The sequence below is a fragment of the Microtus oregoni genome, unplaced genomic scaffold (assembly GCF_018167655.1).
Source record: "Microtus oregoni isolate MIOR12 unplaced genomic scaffold, Mior012 000048F_ref0000485, whole genome shotgun sequence".
NCBI classification, from domain to species: Eukaryota; Metazoa; Chordata; class Mammalia; order Rodentia; family Cricetidae; genus Microtus; species Microtus oregoni.
In genome coordinates this window covers 595,887-613,746 of record NW_024543222.1, presented here as the reverse complement: position 1 = coordinate 613,746, position 17,860 = coordinate 595,887, and the positions used below count along the sequence as shown (strand labels likewise).

At 47.6% G+C, this 17,860-nt stretch overlaps 1 protein-coding gene across 1 annotated transcript in view; it reads right to left on the bottom strand.

The window, feature by feature from the left end:
* The window catches only part of LOC121436164 (E3 ubiquitin-protein ligase RNF213-like), a 95,665-nt gene extending 77,805 nt beyond the window's left edge, over positions 1 to 17,860 (bottom strand). The window contains 8 exon segments of the mRNA XM_041635871.1: positions 5,329 to 5,543; positions 6,266 to 6,412; positions 6,890 to 7,056; positions 7,601 to 7,720; positions 7,919 to 8,419; positions 11,406 to 11,557; positions 16,236 to 16,348; positions 17,821 to 17,860. Coding sequence (XP_041491805.1) covers positions 5,329 to 5,543; positions 6,266 to 6,412; positions 6,890 to 7,056; positions 7,601 to 7,720; positions 7,919 to 8,419; positions 11,406 to 11,557; positions 16,236 to 16,332 — 1,399 coding nt within the window. The 5' untranslated portion in view covers positions 16,333 to 16,348; positions 17,821 to 17,860.

The following is a 17,860-nucleotide window of genomic DNA, read 5'->3' as shown; positions in this document are numbered from 1 at the left end:
CTAGAAGAAAGACTCTCAGATGCTGAGGACACCATAGAGAAAATAAACGAACAGATCAAAGAAAACAGCAAAGCCAACAAATTCTCAACACAAAACATTCAGGAACTATGGGACACAATAAAAAAACCAAACCTAAGAATAATAGGAATAGAAGAAGGAGAAGAGTCACAGCTCAAAGGCCCAGAAAATATTTTCAACAAAATTATGGAAGAAAACTTTCCCAACTTAAAGAAAGATATTCATTTAAATATTCAAGAAGCATACAGAACACCAAACAGACTGGATCAAAGAAAAACATCTCCTCGCCATATAATAATCAAAACACAAAATATACAGGTTAAAGAAAGAATATTAAGAGCTGCAAAAGAAAAAGGACAAGTAACTTATAAAGGTAAACCGATCAGACTTACACCTGACTTCTTGATGGAAACTATGAAAGCCAGAAGGTCCTGGATAGAGGTTCTGCAGAAGCTAAGAGACCATGGATGCAAACCCAAATTACTATACCCAGCCAAGCTATCGTTCATTATCAATGGAGAAAACAAGACATTCCAGGATAAGAACAAATTTAAACAATACGTAGCCACAAATCCAGCCCTACAGAAAGTAATAGAAGGAAAATCGCAACCCAAGGAATCCAACACTGCCAACACTGCCTACAATAACCCAGGCATCTAATGACCCTTCAAGAGCACATCTCAAAGAAGGGAGACACACAATCTCTACTACCAAAAGCAATAAGAATAACCGGAGTAAACAACCACTGGTCATTAATATCACTTAATATTAATGGGCTCAATTCACCTATAAAAAGGCACAGGCTAAAAGATTGGATTCGAAAACAGGATCCAACATTCTGCTGTTTGCAAGAAACACATCTCAACCACAAAGACAGGCACCTACTCAGAGTAAAGGGTTGGGAAAAGGTGTTTCAAGCAAATGGTCCTAAGAAAAAAGCAGGTGTGGCCATACTAATTTCTAACAAAACTGACTTCAAACTAAAATCAATCAGAAGAGACCGAGACGGTCACTTTATACTCATAACAGGAACAATTCATCAGGAGGACGTCTCAATCCTGAATATATACGCCCCCAATATAAAAGCACCTACTTATGTAAAAGAAATATTACTAGAACTCAAGGCAGACATCAAACCACACACACTAGTAGTAGGAGACTTCAACACACCTCTCTCAGCAATGGACAGGTCAATCAGACAGAAACCTAATAGAGAATTAAGAGAATTATTGGAGGTAATCAAGCAAATGGACTTAACAGACATCTATAGAACATTCCACCCAAATAGGAAAGAATATACCTTCTTCTCTGCAGCTCATGGAACCTTCTCAAAAATTGACCACATACTCGGAAACAAAGGAAACCTCCACAGATACAAAAAAATATCAGTGTCCCCTGTGTCTTATCAGATCATCACGGATTAAAGTTAGAAGGCAACAACCACGCTGCCCCCAAAAAACCGACAAACTCATGGAAACTGAACAGTCAACTACTGAACCACACCTGGGTCAAGGAAGAAATCAAGAAAGAAATTAAAGTCTTCCTTGAATTTAATGAAAATAAAGGGACAACATACTCAAACCTATGGGACACGATGAAAGCAGTGCTAAGAGGAAAGTTCATAGCACTAAGTGCCCACTTAAAGAAAACGGAGAATTGCATACATTGGGGACTTAACAACACACCTGAAAGCTCTAGAAAAAAAAGAAGCAGACGCGCCCAGGAGAAGTAGAAGACTGGAAATAATAAAACTGAGGGCTGAAATCAACAAAATAGAAACCCAGAAAACAGTCCAAAGAATCAATGAAACAAAAAGCTGGTTCTTGGAGAAAATCAACAAGATCGACAAACCCCTATCCAAACTAATTAAACGACAGAGAGAGAACACGCAAATAAATAAGATCAGAAATGAAAAGGGGGACATAACCACAGACACAGAGGAAATTCAGAGAATCATTAGATCTTACTACAAAAGCCTGTATGCCACAAAACTGGAAAATACAAAAGAAATGGACATTTTTTTAAATAAGTACCATATACCAAAGCTAAACCAAGACCAGGTGAATGATCTAAATAGACAGGTTTCTCGCGAAGAATTAGAAATGGTTATCAAAAATCTCCCTTCGAAAAAAAGCCCAGGACCAGATGGTTTCAATGCAGAATTCTACCAGAACTTCCAAGAAGAACTAATACCTATACTCCTTAATGTATTTCACAATATATAATCAGAAGAGTCATTGCCAAATTCCTTTTATGAAGCTACAGTTACCCTGATACCAAAACCACAAAAAGACCCAACCAAGAAAGAGAATTACAGACCGATCTCACTCATGAACATCAACGCAAAAATTTTCAATAAAATACTGGCAAACCGAATCCAAGAACACATAAGAAAAATTATCCATTATGATCAAGTAGGCTTCATCCCAGAGATGCAGGGCTGGTTCAACATACGCAAATCTATCAATGTAATCCACCATATAAATAAACTGAAAGAAAAAAACCATATGATCATTTCACTAGATGCTGAAAAAGCATTCGACAAAATTCAACACCCCTTTATGATAAAGGTCTTGGAGAGAATAGGGATACATGGGTCCTACCTAAATATAATAAAAGCTATTTACAGCAAGCCAACAGCTAACATTAAATTAAACGGAGAAAAACTCAAAGCCATCCCACTAAAATCAGGAACACGACAAGGATGTCCACTCTCTCCATACCTCTTCAATATAGTGCTTGAAATTCTAGCAATAGCAATAAGACAACATAAGGAGATCAAGGGGATTCGTATTGGAAAGGAAGAAGTTAAGCTTTCGTTATTTGCAGATGATATGATAGTGTACATAAGCGACCCCAAAAATTCTACCAAAGAACTCCTACAGCTGATAAACGGCTTTAGTAACGTGGCAGGATACAAGATCAACTCCAAAAAATCAGTTGCCTTCCTATACACCAAGGATAAGGAAGCAGAGAGGGAAATCAGAGAAGCATCACCTTTCACGATAGCCACAAATAGCATAAAATACCTTGGGGTAACCCTGACCAAGGAAGTGAAAGATCTACTTGACAAGAACTATAAGTCTTTGAAGAAAGAAATTGAAGAAGACACCAGAAAATGGAAAGACCTCCCTTGCTCTTGGATTGGGAGGACCAACATAGTAAAAATGGCAATTCTACCAAAAGCAATCTATAGATTCAATGCAATCCCCATCAAAATCCCATCAAAATTCTTCACAGATCTGGAGAAGACAATAATCAACTTTATATGGAAAAACAAAAAACCCAGGATAGCCAAAACAATCTTATACAATAAAGGATTGTCTGGAGGCATTACCATCCCTGACTTCAAACTCTATTACAGAGCTACAGTATTGAAAACAGCTTGGTATTGGCATAAAAACAGAGAAGTCGACCAATGGAATCGAATAGAAGACCCTGACATTAACCCACAAACCTATGAACACCTGATCTTCGATAAAGGAGCTAAAAGTATACAATGGAAAAAAGAGAGCATCTTCAACAAATGGTGCTGGCAAAACTGGATGTCAATCTGTAGAAGAATGAAAATAGATCCATATCTATCACCATGCACAAAACTCAAATCCAAATGGATTAAAGACCTCAATATCAGTCCGAACACACTGAACCTGATAGAAGAGAAAGTGGGAAGTACTCTACAGCACATGGGCACAGGAGACCACTTCCTATGTATAACCCCAGCAGCACAGACACTAAGGGCATCATTGAATAAATGGGACTTTCTGAGGCTGAGAAGCTTCTGTAAAGCAAAGGACACTGTCACTAAGACAAAAAGACAACCCACTGACTGGGAGAAGATCTTCACCAACCCTGCAACTGACAAAGGTTTGATCTCCAAAATATATAAAGAACTCAAGAAACTAGACCGTAAAAGGCTAATCAACCCAATTATAAAATGGGGCACTGATCTGAACAGAGAATTCTCAACAGAAGAACTTCAAATGGCCAAAAGACACTTAAGGTCATGCTCAACTTCCTTAGCGATCAGGGAAATGCAAATCAAGACAACTTTAAGATACCACCTTACACCTGTCAGAATGGCTAAAATAAAAAACACCAATGATAGCCTTTGCTGGAGAGGTTGTGGAGAAAGGGGTACACTCACCCATTGCTGGTGGGAATGCAAACTGGTGCAACCACTCTGGAAAGCAGTGTTTCGGTTTCTCAGGAAATTCGGGATCAACCTACCCCTGGATCCAGCAATACCACTCTTGGGAATATACCCAAGAGAGGCCCTATCATACAACAAAAGTATATGCTCAACTATGTTCATGGCAGCATTGTTTGTAATAGCCAGAACCTGGAAACAACCTAGATGCCCTTCAACGGAAGAATGGATGAAGAAAGTATGGAATATATACATATTAGAGTATTACTCAGCAGTAAAAAACAAGGACTTCTTGAATTTTGCATACAAATGGATGGAAATAGAAAACACTATCCTGAGTGAGGTAAGCCAGACCCAAAAAGAGGAACATGGGATGTACTCACTCATATTTGGTTTCTAGCCATAAATAAAGGACATTGAGCCTATAATTCATGTTCCTAGAGAAGCTAAATAAGGTGAATCCAAAGACAAACACATAGGCATCCTCAGGAATATTAACCTTCATCAGGCGATGAAAGGAGACAGAGACAGAGACCCACACGGGAGCACCGGACAGAAATCTCAAGGTCCAAATCAGGAGCAGAAGGAGACGGAGCACGAGCAAGGAACTCAGGACCACGAGGGGTGCACCCACACACTAAGACAATGGGGATGTTCTATTGGGATCTCACCAAGGCCAGCTGGCCTAGGTCTGAAAAAGCATGGGAAAAATCCGGACTAGCTGAACATAGCGGACAATGAGGAATACTGAGAATTCAAGAACAATTGCAGTGGGTTTTTGATCCTACTGCACGTACTGGCTTTGTGGGAGCCTAGGCAGTTTGAATGCTCACCTTACGAGACCTGGATAGAGGTGGGCAGTCCTTGGGCTTCCCACAGGTCAGGGAACCCTGATTGCTCTTAGAGCAGATGAGGGAGGGGGACTTGATCGGGGGAGGGGGAGGGAAACGGGAAGCGGTTGTGGGGACGAGGCAGAAATCCTTAATAAATAAATAAATTTAAAAAATAAAAAAAAAAAACATTAACACAGTAAAAGGTTGAGTCAAATCCACTCCCGAAGGCAGCTTTACTCAGCATCCAGGCAAAGACAGGCAGTGCCAAGCAGAGGACCCAGAGACCCAGGAGCTGGGCTGACCCACTCAGGCCCCTCGATGGCTTACCTCCTCCAGTGCCCAAGCAGGCAGAATACACCAACAGACTGCGGTTCACATGCTCGCCTTTCTTCTTTGACTCCTCATAGATAAATTCGTAGTCTACGGAATCCTTGCTACTTCCACCATGGTGAATGACATACTTATAAGGGATGGGTTTGTTCAGGCTCTGCCTGGGAATGACCATGCTGCCCTCGACGAGAGACCCGAGCTCACGAAGGTCTCTGTGGAGTAACATAATATGTCATTTACCAGAGGACACATGTCGTGAAGCATAGCCACAAGGTTACAGTGCTTTTACAACAGGACACGATTTCCTGCCAGAGCCCAGACAAAGGAGCCACACTAAGATGCGAGGGAGGGGGATGCATGCAGGAGAATGTGTCTGAAGCATTCCTTCATTATCAGCAGCGGTAGTTCATGCCTTTAATTCTAGCTTTCATGAGGCAGAGGCCGGCTGATCTGTGAGTTCAAAGCCAACCTGGTCTACAGAGCGAGTTCCAGGACAGCCAGTGCTACACAGAGAATCCCTGTCTCAAAAAACAAACAAACAGGCTGGAGAGATGGCTCAGAGATTAAGAGCACTGGCTGCTCTTCCAGAAGTTCTGAGTTCAATTCCCAGCAACCATATGGTGACTCACAACCATCATTAGTGAGATCTGGTGGCCTGCTGGCAGACATTCATACAGAACACTGAATACGTTAAAATAAACAAACAAAAAAAAAAAACAACCCATTTTCCACCAATCATGGTAGGAGGCAGGAGGATTACTATGAGTCCAAGCAGTCAGGACTACAAAGTGAGACTCTATTTCAAAAACCAAAACAGTAGAAGAAAAAGAAAAAAAAAAGTAAAGGAAGAAAAGGAAGAAGAAAGTGCGCCCAACTGCTTTGGTCACATGACTACTGACGAGGACAGCACCAGCCCCCCCACACACACACTCACTTGGTGTAGTTCATCTCGCAAGCATCAGTCCAGGGTTTCTTCCCGAGCCCCTCTCCCCCTCTGACACACACTCTGTGGTTGTCAGGGTTGAATGAAATGACACGGGAGACAATGGCGTGGAAGTACACGGTGACTCCATCCTCTGGGCTAAGTGTTCTGGGAAGAGTGAGAAGGAAACACCAGCTGCCGGGGTGCGTGCACACATCAGGAATAAGCACCCATGCACAAGTGCACATACACGCACACACACCATGCTTATTTCTCTGATGTATGTCGACACCCCTAAGTATCAGGCATTCAGACTCAGACACAGCGCCCCCAGCAGGCTGCCTCCGCTTCCCATCTAGTAAGGAGAACATTCAGCTCCAATGTGCTAGTGATCGAGGGGGTGGGGTGGGTTAGGAGTCATCCAGGAGAGCTCCTTAGGGTCACACTGACTGTGAGGCACCCAGGGACCAACAGGAAAGAGGTTTGGGACTGGTGTCCCGGGTGGGCCCACCCAGGGCTGTCCTCCCAAAAATGAACGTGCCAAAGGCACTGAGAAGAGATGCAGGCTGGGCATGACAGGAGCTGCATGGCTCTGGCAAAGCTGTAACACAGGCGCTGCAGGAGGCCACGTCCCACCTCACTGCAGCCTCTGGTGCAGCAGCCTTTTGGTTTCTCTGCTCCTTTTGGTTTTTCAAAGCAGCTGCGTAATTTCTGTTCTCTTCTGGCTTCTTCTGGTCTTCTGCCGGGGTGTTCGCAATCTCACCCCTGTTCCTCCCAGTATCAGCCATCTTGCCTTTCGCTTCCTAGAGCAAACAATTAAATCCCAGTGCTTAAGACAGGTCTCACAGCAGCCGGGGCCACAGCCGTCCTTGCTCAGAACTGGGCAGTCTTCTGGTCAGCTGACCATGGCCTGCAGGAGCCTCTCTTCAACCTTGTCCACAGCCTCTCTATCCCTCCCCAACTTCCCTTTTCTCTGAGAACAGGCTCACCACATTCTACCTTAGGGCCTGGGCTCATGCCATTCCCTGTCATGCCTTCCGTGTCTGTGGCTAAACCCTCACTCCTGGATTCTATTCCCACAGCATCTCCTCAGGTCTCACCCAGCCACCCAAGAGGAGGGATCTGCCTTCTCTCAGGACCCTTATCAGACCTTTGTTTCCTCAGGGAACTTTTTCCTTCCCGCCTCTGTCTAGCATAGGAGTTCCATGGAGACAGGCTCTGCCTCCCACACGACATCACCATTAACACTGGGCAGCCATCGAGAGATGGCGGGCTGAGGAAGGACCTCCAGGGCAGACAGACAGGAGCCCTGCATACTGGACACCTCTTGGCAAGTCAAGCCTATACCTGGTGTTGGTGCTTGGCGGCAGCAGGACTCACAGGGGATGGTTTCTGTTTCTGACCACTGTCTCTTTTTTCTCTCCCATCCTTCTCTGGATTGGCTGCCTCGACTGTAGCATCAATTGGCTGGAAGAAACGGATCACCCAAACCCTAAGTCATAGTGATAAAACGAACACTGAGTCTGTGGCTTCAGTCAGTACCAGCCACAAGGTGAGTAACTCAGAGGGGAGCCCTGCCTGCCCTGTCCAGGGAGCAGGACACCCCCCACTCCCATGCCACCACGCCCAGCGGCTCACCTCTGAGGCAGCCAGCTCTGCAGCCACAGGCCCTTCTTCCTTGTGTCCAGACTTCTGCCCCTTAGATTCAGGCAATGGGGTACTCTGGACAGCATGGGTAACCTTAGAGGGACCTTTGCAGGCAGAAGGAGCTGGGCCACAGTGCCCCTCTTGAGGCAGGTCCTTGTTCACTGAAGCTTTAGAAGTGCTGAGGCCCTTAACTTCTGTGTGGTTACTGGGATCAGGGTTCCTCTGAGTCCCACCTCCAATGCCACTGTCTGTGCCTGTCCCACTGTGACCCTGCAGAGGGAGGCTGCTGCCTGCAGCATGCACACAGCCGTTCTCCATTGGCATAGTCACCGTGCGCTGTGACTGGCCAGGCTGGCTACCCACACCAGCCTGCTGGACTTGGTTCTGGGCCAAGGTTGAGTTCTGGGATCCAAGGCTTGAAGGCATATCCAGACTCCAGAGGCCAGAAAACATGGAAGGCAAGGAACCCACCTCTGAGAAAGTGGTGCTCTGGTTTTTCTTCTTCCTCTTCTTTTTACTCTAAACAGAGAGATGTTTGTTTACCCTTAGACTCCATACCCCAGCTCTTCCCCTCCAGGTTTCTGTCCAAAACCTCAAGCAGGTGGAGCTGGGGGTCCAAACCATGCCTTAGACCTATCGCACTGACACCTTCTTTGTATTCTTATTTTGTGTATAAGAATTCTGCCTACATGTGTGCTGGTGTCCCCAGCAGTCCCAGAGACTCACAGCATCCCACCAGCCGCCCACACCACTCGCCGGGGACCATTCAGCCGCCACATGGCTAAGGACCAGCCACGTTGGTTTGGGGACCTGTCGCATGGTCTCGACCCGACAACAAGCTACCAGGGACCTTCAGCAAATCTATTACAGACAGCTCAGCTCCTCAGCCGTCCTCAGCTGTCTGAGACAGGCACTCGGAGTGTGGAAGCGACTCAGCATCCAAATGCTGGGGGTCATGGGGGTGTGACTCAACAACTGTGTGCTCAAGCTACCTGCTCAGCATCCACGACCTCAAACCCGGCTGTTTCCTTCTTCTTCCTCTTTCTGGGAGAGCACTGAGCACCTTCTGGGCCACCAGCTGTGTCCCCTGAAGCATCTACAAAGACCGCTGGGTCCACTTCCTGTTAAGACAAGACCACCTTCATACAGGGGAGGGTTACCTCCTGCTCTGCTCCTGCAAGATCCAAAGGAGCTTCCACCTCGGAAAAAGCCCAGGAAGGCCACTTCCTTCAGGGACCAACCCAGCTCTCCAGCATCTCTGAGAGTCTGGCACCAATGGCAGGAGGTGCAGGGACACTAAGGAAGGGCTCTGAGGGTGTTCAGAACAAGTCTGCGTGGTGCACTGATGGGCAGGCAATGTCCAGTGTAAACAAGCTTGGGGCCTGGTCCCAGGGGCTTTCGTCTGCTTCGATGGAATACTTCAGGGATACTAGACAGGTAGGTCACCAAAGAAAGACCCGAGCCAGGTCTCCAGAGCCTGGCCTCTCAGCAGACACAGATGGAATGCCTCCCCTGCAGTCAGCACCCACTACCTTACATCGAGCAGCCTGGGAGGGAGAGCTAGCAGGGCTCTTCCACACAATGCACCTCGCACCTGGCACTTGGTGCCTTCCCTTCCTGCAAGATGCACAAACCCGCTCGCCCGAGAAGAAGCGGAAAGTTAGCAGTGAGCACCCTGTTAGCACAAAGAAGCTACCCACAGAAAAGACGGAGTCGGCCGGGTGATGGTGGCGCACGCCTTTAATCCCAGCATTCGGGAGGCAGAGACGGACCTCTGTGAGTCTGACTAGCCTGGTCGACAGAGAAGCTCCAGGACAGACTTCAAAGCTAGACAGAGAGAGACCCTGTCTCAAACAGCAAGTGCTCTTAACTGCTAAGCAGATTCTTCTCTCCAGCCCCCCGTCCATCTTAGAGTGACCACTTCCGTGAGATTCAGCAATCATGGTGCTGTTGGTCACCACCTCTCTCGAATAGGTTCCCGTTCTCATCAGCTGAAAGATGCAGCTCCAACCAGATCACGCCCCTCCCCTTACCTAGTCAGAGGCAACACCAACCCCTCTTCCTGAGAGGCACCCACTTCATAGTTGGTATCCGGGAACTATCCACTGGGGTAGACAGAACTGCGCACTGTCTGTGGTGCTGGTTCGAATCCAGGCTCTTGTGCATACTGGCTGGACTGCACTCTGCCCTATGTTGCACCTCCAGCACAGGGATTTCTCTAGAACAGCTTCACTGTTCTCTCTCATTTTGGATAGTCCATCCTATTGTCTTTGCGACTCTGTGCTTTCTGGCTAGAAACTGCCTGTTACACAACGAAGAATTCCTCGTGTGTGGCCGGCTGCTCATGGACCACTTCAACATTCCCTCTGGGAGTCTGGTTTTTGTTGGTTTTACATTTTAATTTATTATGACTATTGTTATTTTTACTATTTTATGTATTGGGTGTTTTTACTGCATGCATGTATGTGCGCTACATGTATGCCTTGTGCCCATGGAGACCAGAAGAGGTATCCAATTCACTAGAAACAGAGTTACAGGCAATTGTGAGCCACCCTGGGATTTGAACCTGGGTCCTCTGGAAGAGCAGCAGCCATTGCACTTAAGGGCTGAGTCATCTCTCCAGTCACACTGATTTATTTGTTTTGTCTTGTTTTTTGAGACAAGGTCTCACTTTGCAGCTCTTGCTCTCCTGGAACTTGCCCTGTCAACCAGGCTGGCCTTGACCTCAGAGATCTGCCTGTGTCTGCCTCTCCAGTGCTGGAATAAAAGGTGTGCAGCCACACACAGCTTAAAATTGAGTTTTTAAAAACAAATTTGCCAAGTGTTTGACAATGATTCCTTCAGCTACTTTCTTCCCTCTAATTCATAAATACAGACTAACTGCCCCTTTGGCTTGGTTTGATGCTGATACAAAGTCTTTTCTGTTACTATGTAGCTGGGGCTGATCTGGACTCAGCGTCCTGTCTCTTTCCAAACACTGGAATGACAGCATGACAGGCATCACCACACCCAGCTGCTACAGGCACCTGGTTTGGAGGAGGTTGAGACAGAGTCTCACAGTGGCCCAGGCTGGCAAGACTGGCCTTGAACGCTCCATCTTCCTGCCTCTGCCTTCTGAGAGTTGAGCTCACAGGTAAGCGCCACCGCCACACCCAGGCCACGGTTTTCCCAGGCTGCACTTCCTGTGTGCTGTCATACTGAGGCTTTCTAGTTATTTTAAGACTTATTCTGGTGACAGATAGACAGCCTTTGGTTTGGACTTCTTCCTTTCCCTGCGAGGAGATCATACATCTATTCTTCCGAGTGTATTCACACCCTAGAGTCTAGGGTTTACTCCTGTGTCTTCTCTGTCCTCTGATAAGATCAGAACTCACTGGTTCTTTTGTTTAGTGACTGAGAGGTAACCACCCCCAGGAACCAAGGAAGTCACATCAGGAAACAGCTTGAGGCAGAGCAGAGGGTGCGAGAAGCATCTAGACAGGCAAAGCAGGTGTGATTCGCTCACCATTTGGATGGTCCAGGAGGCCCCAGACTCCTCTGGGTTCTCCAGCTCCTTGCTGGAGCCTGGGGACTCCTCCTCTTTCCACGCTTCTCCCTGCTTAGTCTTCCCCTCTGAGGATGAAGCCACCACGAAGACATTGTTGTTCTCAGAATCTGCTGGGGCAAGTGAAGGTATGATCACACCAGGGAAGAGCAGCAAGTTCTAGGGAGGGCAAACAGGACCCCTTGCCTCCACCAATATCCCCTGAGAGCCACCTTCTCTGAGGCCTTGTGTGTTCTATCTGCTCCCAGCCTCACAGGGCAGGACCAGAGATTGCAGAACTAGGGGACAAATAGGATGGAAAAACAAAACTGTATGGCCTGGATGCCCACCCACTCTCAGTGTCTACACCAGTGGATTCCCCAGTGCATGCAGGATGCCTGTAGCATGATTTGTTCCCCTTCCCCCACCAAACACTCGCAATCTTTCTTTACATGGGCACCCTAGTCCAAACACCCTTCTGAGCAATAGCTTGGGCTCCCTGCATTGCCTATCTTGTTAGATGACACCTAGAAGCTTCAGCACAACTAGCTAGAAAACCCACAAAATGCCAAAGGAACCAGACACAGGGTACAGCCTTCATGTGACCTATGGGTAAATAAGGATCCCTATGATTAGTGATTTATCTCCGATAACACTCCTGTCTGGCTGCAAGCTGCAGGGTAAACTGAAAACAGTTCCCCCAGTCAAGCACAGAGCTGTGGAGAACAAGGAGGACACCAGCACCAATGTCTAATCTTGAGGACTCCCACTGGCTCCTCAGAGAAGCCCCACCCACATCCACACACACACACAGGTTAGGCAGCTTCAAAGCCCCCAAATTCTGTGACAATAACTGCACAGGCCCTTGAGTACCTTTCTCTCCTCGAATGAGTCCTGTATCCCTGTGTCACCCAGCCACTCACTTGTTTTGTTTTACTCTCTGCTGTGGCAGAGGTCAAGGACATGGCTGCACCTAAATATAATCCACACATGACCTCTGAGGGGTCCTCAGGCCAGCAATGTCCAGTCACGTGTCTCAGAGCTGGTGACATCAGATACGCACGGATCCAGAGCTGTGTCCCACACACTCACTTCAAACATCAAACCTGAGTCTGAATTTTACCTACAATGTTTGCTTTCAAACCTGGCTGTCTCTGAGCTCTGGCTCTGCCTCACACCATAGGGTGCCTGGAACCTTCTCTTAGCCCGGCTTCCAAGGCCCCATGCTCCTGTGGATCCACTTCCTCCCTGAGCCCCTACCAATCCCCTTCTCCTCACACTGTCTGCTCACTGCCGTCCACATGCAGATCTGGAAGGCAGGGACACACTGCCCGGGTTCCCACGGGAGCACCCAGTGCCTGGACACAGGAGAAAGTCAGGTTCTGTTGAGTAAGGATGCTACCTAACAGACTGATGCAAAAATCATCTAAATGGCCAGGTGACAAAATGCTCCTTTAATCCCTAGAAGAGGCGGGAGGATCTCTCTATGTGCCAGGCCAGGTATGGCTATACAATGAGATCCCGTCTTTTAAAAAAATCCTCAAATGCACATACATACATGAACACGCACATATAACAGGTCTTTCTTTGGACCCATAGTTCCCATACAATGACACAGACTTACTATGTATGAAACCTTGACCTTAGCCGAGACTTGTTCCCAATTAGCTCTTAAAATTTAAATTAACCCCTTTATATTAACCTACATTCTGCTACATGACCTCTCTTTATTACCTTACATCCAACTTTTTTGTGTCTGACTGGTGAATCTCCTATGCCTTGTACACTTTCCCAGAGTTTCTGTCTCTTCCTGGAAGTCCTGTCTGTCCTTTCTTGTCTAGCTAATAGTCATTCAGCTTTTTAGTAAACCAGTCAGAAGGTGCGTTAGGCAGGTGAGGTAACACCGAGACACATCTTCACACCGTGTACAGATTATCCGAACATCTCCCCCTTTTAGTCCAGAGAAAGTTTCTTCCTTTAACATACACGTGAAAATACATACACACACATACATATACACATGTGCATATGTACACATTCGCATACATTGTTCACATACATTACAAAGACACATACATACATATACTCGTGCATATACAAATGCTTAGACATATACATGAAAACATACAGATTTACAAAGACATAAACATACATTTACGTGTGCATACATACACATGCACAGATAGATACATGCACACATACATTTACAAAGACACATCATACATATACATGTGTGTACATACAGATATATACTTATGCACACATACATTTACAAAGTCACACACATGCTCACACATACAAGTAAGGGGAAACGCTGCAGAGACTGCAGTCCACACAGAGCAGCTCCTACTTTCTCACAGCTGCTGACTCATCGTCCCACAGAGCAGGATGAATGTGTCTCCCACCTCCCCCACCCCTGCTAGCCTGACCAGCCACACCTGGCATCTCTCTAACCTAAGAGACAAGGAGGACCAATAGGCAAGCTCATGGGAGGGCCCTGGCCTCCTATTTCTGAGAGGCCAGCAGATCCAGCTGTAAACCCACCTGCCCATTCAGCCATCAGCCTGGGAGCAAAGCTGTGGATGAGAAAGGAGCAGGAAACCCCACACCTGAACCCCAAACCTCTGCTGAGCTAGGGGCGGGGCAGGGGCTGTGGATGCCAGTGAGAAGAAAAGTAGCCAACCTTCTCAAGTAAAACTCAGGCAGTTGAAAGTCAAAGGAACACAAGGAACCTTCACCCCAAAGATGCTAGTCTTCCCTGATCCAGGGGAAGAACCAGAGCCTTGCTCAGCAAGTTCCACTACCCAGCACCCACCTGAAAAGTTTCTGCACCCTGATAAACCTCTCCACAAATGTAATAATCTGAATCAGACCAAATCAAACTGAATTAGAAAAAGCCCAGGTTTAATGGATACCAATCCTCCCGGAGGTCTTTCCAGCAAAGCAGAGAGGAGCCGGGGTCATTGTTTGGTGGGCTTTCTGGCATGGGGGGTGTGGAGTCAGGACTGAGGCGACTCCCAGAGGTAGAGCACTTGGGAATGGATGGAACTTCTACCAAAACATTCCAGACTCTTTGGATATATGGATGCCAGGGGCTGTGCTGTGGCCTTAAAGCAGACACCACCTAGCAGTAAATTCTGCACTGGAGAAGGCATGGAGGGTGAAACGGGAAATGAGCTTTGCAGCCAGCATCTGTCTTCAGGGGTCAGATAAGCAGCGGAGGCAAGGTGGGCACTCCACTTGGGAACCAAGGGATCCTCCCCATTCTCCTGGCAAATCCATTGGTTGCTGGCATATTCTGTCAATATGCTCACCCAAAATAAAAAACAAGAACAGGAGACCACCAGATCACAGAAGATAAATGTTAACTTGTCCCTCACCTTCATGATAATATTTAGCTATAACCAGCCAACTGCAAACCTGTGAGCAGGGACTCCTCCAAGGAGCCACAGCAGCACCCCGAGGTCCCCTCCACACTGAAGCCAGCAAGACCTGAACCGCAGGCCCAAGCTGCACAGGGCTCAGATTCTGACTATGTAACTGGGTAAGTTCCCACTTACTGGTGTGGACACATTGAATGAATCTCCTTTTTCTGCCTCTTTACTGTAGGAGGTCCTTCTGTCTATGTGTTGCTTTTATTGGTTAATGAATAAAGAAACTGCCTTGGCCTGTTGATAGGGCAGAACTTAGGTAGGCGGGGGCGGGGGGGGGGGGGGAGACTAGACTGAACTCAGGGAGTTGGAAGACACAGAGAGATGCTTTGGAGCCACCAACAGAGTCAGACTGCCAAAACTTTGCCAGTAAGGCACTGTCACCTGGCAATATACAGATAAATAGAAATGGGTTAAATTAATATGAGAGTTAGCCAATAAGAAGCTAGAGCTAATAGGCCAAGCAGTGCTTTAATTAAAACAGTTTTCTGTGTGATTTCTTCTGGTCTAAGCTAGCTGGGCGCCTGGGAAGAACAAGTGACCCCTCCTCCTACACATTACTTTCTCTTTAAACATTTTTAAAAATTGTCTCTCTGTGTGTGTATGTGTATTATTTGTTTGTTTTTTTGGTTTTCTGAAACAAGGTTCTTGGTGTAACAGCCCTAACTGTCCAGAAACTATCTCTGTAGATCAGGCTGACCTGTAACTCACAGAGATCCACCTGCCTCTACCTGCTAAGTGCTGGGATTAAAGTCGTACATCACCACCACCCAGCTAAAAATTGTACATTTTTCTTGTATGAATGTTTTGCCTGCATGTATGTCTGTTTGTCACAGGTGTGCCTGGTCCCTGTGGAGATCAGTGGAGGCCATCAGATCTTCTGGAACAGGAGTCACCGGAGGCTGTAGCCACTTTGTGGGTTCTGGGAACCCAGCCTGGTTCCTATGCAAAAGCAGCCAGTGCCCTCAACTGCTGAGCCATCTCTCCAGCCCCTCTGCTTTCCACTTGCAATTTGGTTCCTTTAATCGGCTTATTGAGGATAGGTGGGCACAGGTTGTGACTCACAAGTTTGGTGATACTTCACGGTCATCCTGAACTTTGAACACCCCCCTCTAACCCCCCACCACGTAGTGCTGGACAAGGCTTCCATCCTCAGGGTCCCTGTCTCAACAGTGGCTGCTCCTTCCTGGCAAAGGCTCTCAACAAGAACTGAAACCAAAACCAACTTTTCTTTTAAAGTTGTAGGCACGTGTAGCTGGAACCAGAGCAGCCTGCTCTGAGGAAAACACAAGTTCTCAGGAAAGCTCAGCCACTAGAGCCCACCAGAGAAGGAAGGGACCCTACTCCATCCTGGAGTCCCACTGTGCTCTCCCCACCTCACCTTGTACGGGAGCTGTAGGAGACAGTTTCTTTCCACACTGGCTACAGAACCTGGGTGACTCCTCTCGGGACACATGCCTGCAGTGAGGACACTCCATGCTGTTATCCACAGCCCTGCAGGACAGAGAGAAGTGAGGCTAAGGCAGCACAATATAAAGCTCAATGTTGTCACGTGACTCCCGCCCACTTCAGTTTCATTTTTCTAGGAAAGTGAAATGAATTGGGACCAGGAAGGTTCTGAGTAAACAAAACCAAACCTCCCTAACCAGCTCCTCCCTCAAGCAGGAAGTCCCAACCCCCTGCTGCCCCTCCCCCACTTCACTGTCCACCACTAAAGCTGAAGGCAGCTCAAAGGAAGCTGTGAAGAGAAAGGGGACTGGAGGAAAGTGCACTCTGCAGAGCCCCAGCCAGCTGAGGACCCTGACCTAAGGACAGGCTGGTAGCCACCTGAGAAAGTCTGCCCTGCTGCTGTGTCCTTCACGCCCCCCCCACCCCCTCCCCACCCCAAGGCAACTGAAGATGATGGTGGAGGCCTTGCTGGAGAGCAGTTTGGGAAGCACGAGGCCAGCCCAGGTCTGCTCAGGGCTCCTAGCAAAGGGCACCAAACCAGGGCAAATCAGGACACGGGTGGTTTGGGCCAGGGATAGGGTGGGAACCCTGACTCCAGGCCACTCTGGGGAGGGATGGGGACCAGCCTCTCAGCTCTTGTCCTTGACCCGGGAGCCTGTGGCTCAAGGGAAGAAATCCAATCACACAATTACTGTCACCCCTCAGGGACGGCTGCCATTGTCCACCCTGAAGGGGCAGGTGCCAACCCTGTGGGCTCCAACTCCACTGCTCCCTCCTGGGCTTGCTGCTGGTCCCTCCCTCCTCCCAGCCCCTGTCCTGGCAGCCACCTTTGCCTAGATCACAGTTAGACCTGCGATTCTAGATGCTTTGTTTAACCTATACACTAAATCGGGGGTGCACAAAATTGGACATAGTGCAATGTCCTGGTAACCCCAGTCCCTGGGAGGTAGAGATGGGACAATTAGTAGTTCAAGGCCTGACAGGGTTAGAGAGGACTCTTCCTTAAAACTAAAACAAGCTGGGCAGTGGTGGCACAGGTCTTTAATCCCAACACTCCAGAGGCAAAAGCAGGCAGATCTCTAACTTTGAGACCAGTCTAGTTAGTCTACAGAGTGAGTTCCAGGACAGTCAGGGAAACACAGAGAAACCCGGTCTCGAAGAAGCCAAAAAGAAAAAGAAGAAAATGAAAGTTTTGCTTCTCAAACCATGGATTTCTCATATCTGAAACCACGCCTTAGAAGTGTATTTTCGGGTGGTTAGTTATCTCCTACCACATTTTGGGGGTGGTGAATCCTGAGTCAAAACACCTAAAGTCAGTTCTCCAGTGCTGCTCAGGAAACTCCGAAGCACCTTAGGGTCTTCAGCTAAGACTAGCGACAGCCCCGCAGAAGCGAGCGGCGAGTATCAACGCCTCTCCATTCAGCCAGCAAGCGGCTCTTCCTGGGTTCTTCGCCCTGAGACTAGACTAAGAAAAGCAGATGGGTTTGGACCGGTCAGTCGGACAATCGCGTTCTCACCGCTCACTGCTAGCTGCGACTCCAGCGACAGGGAGCCTCC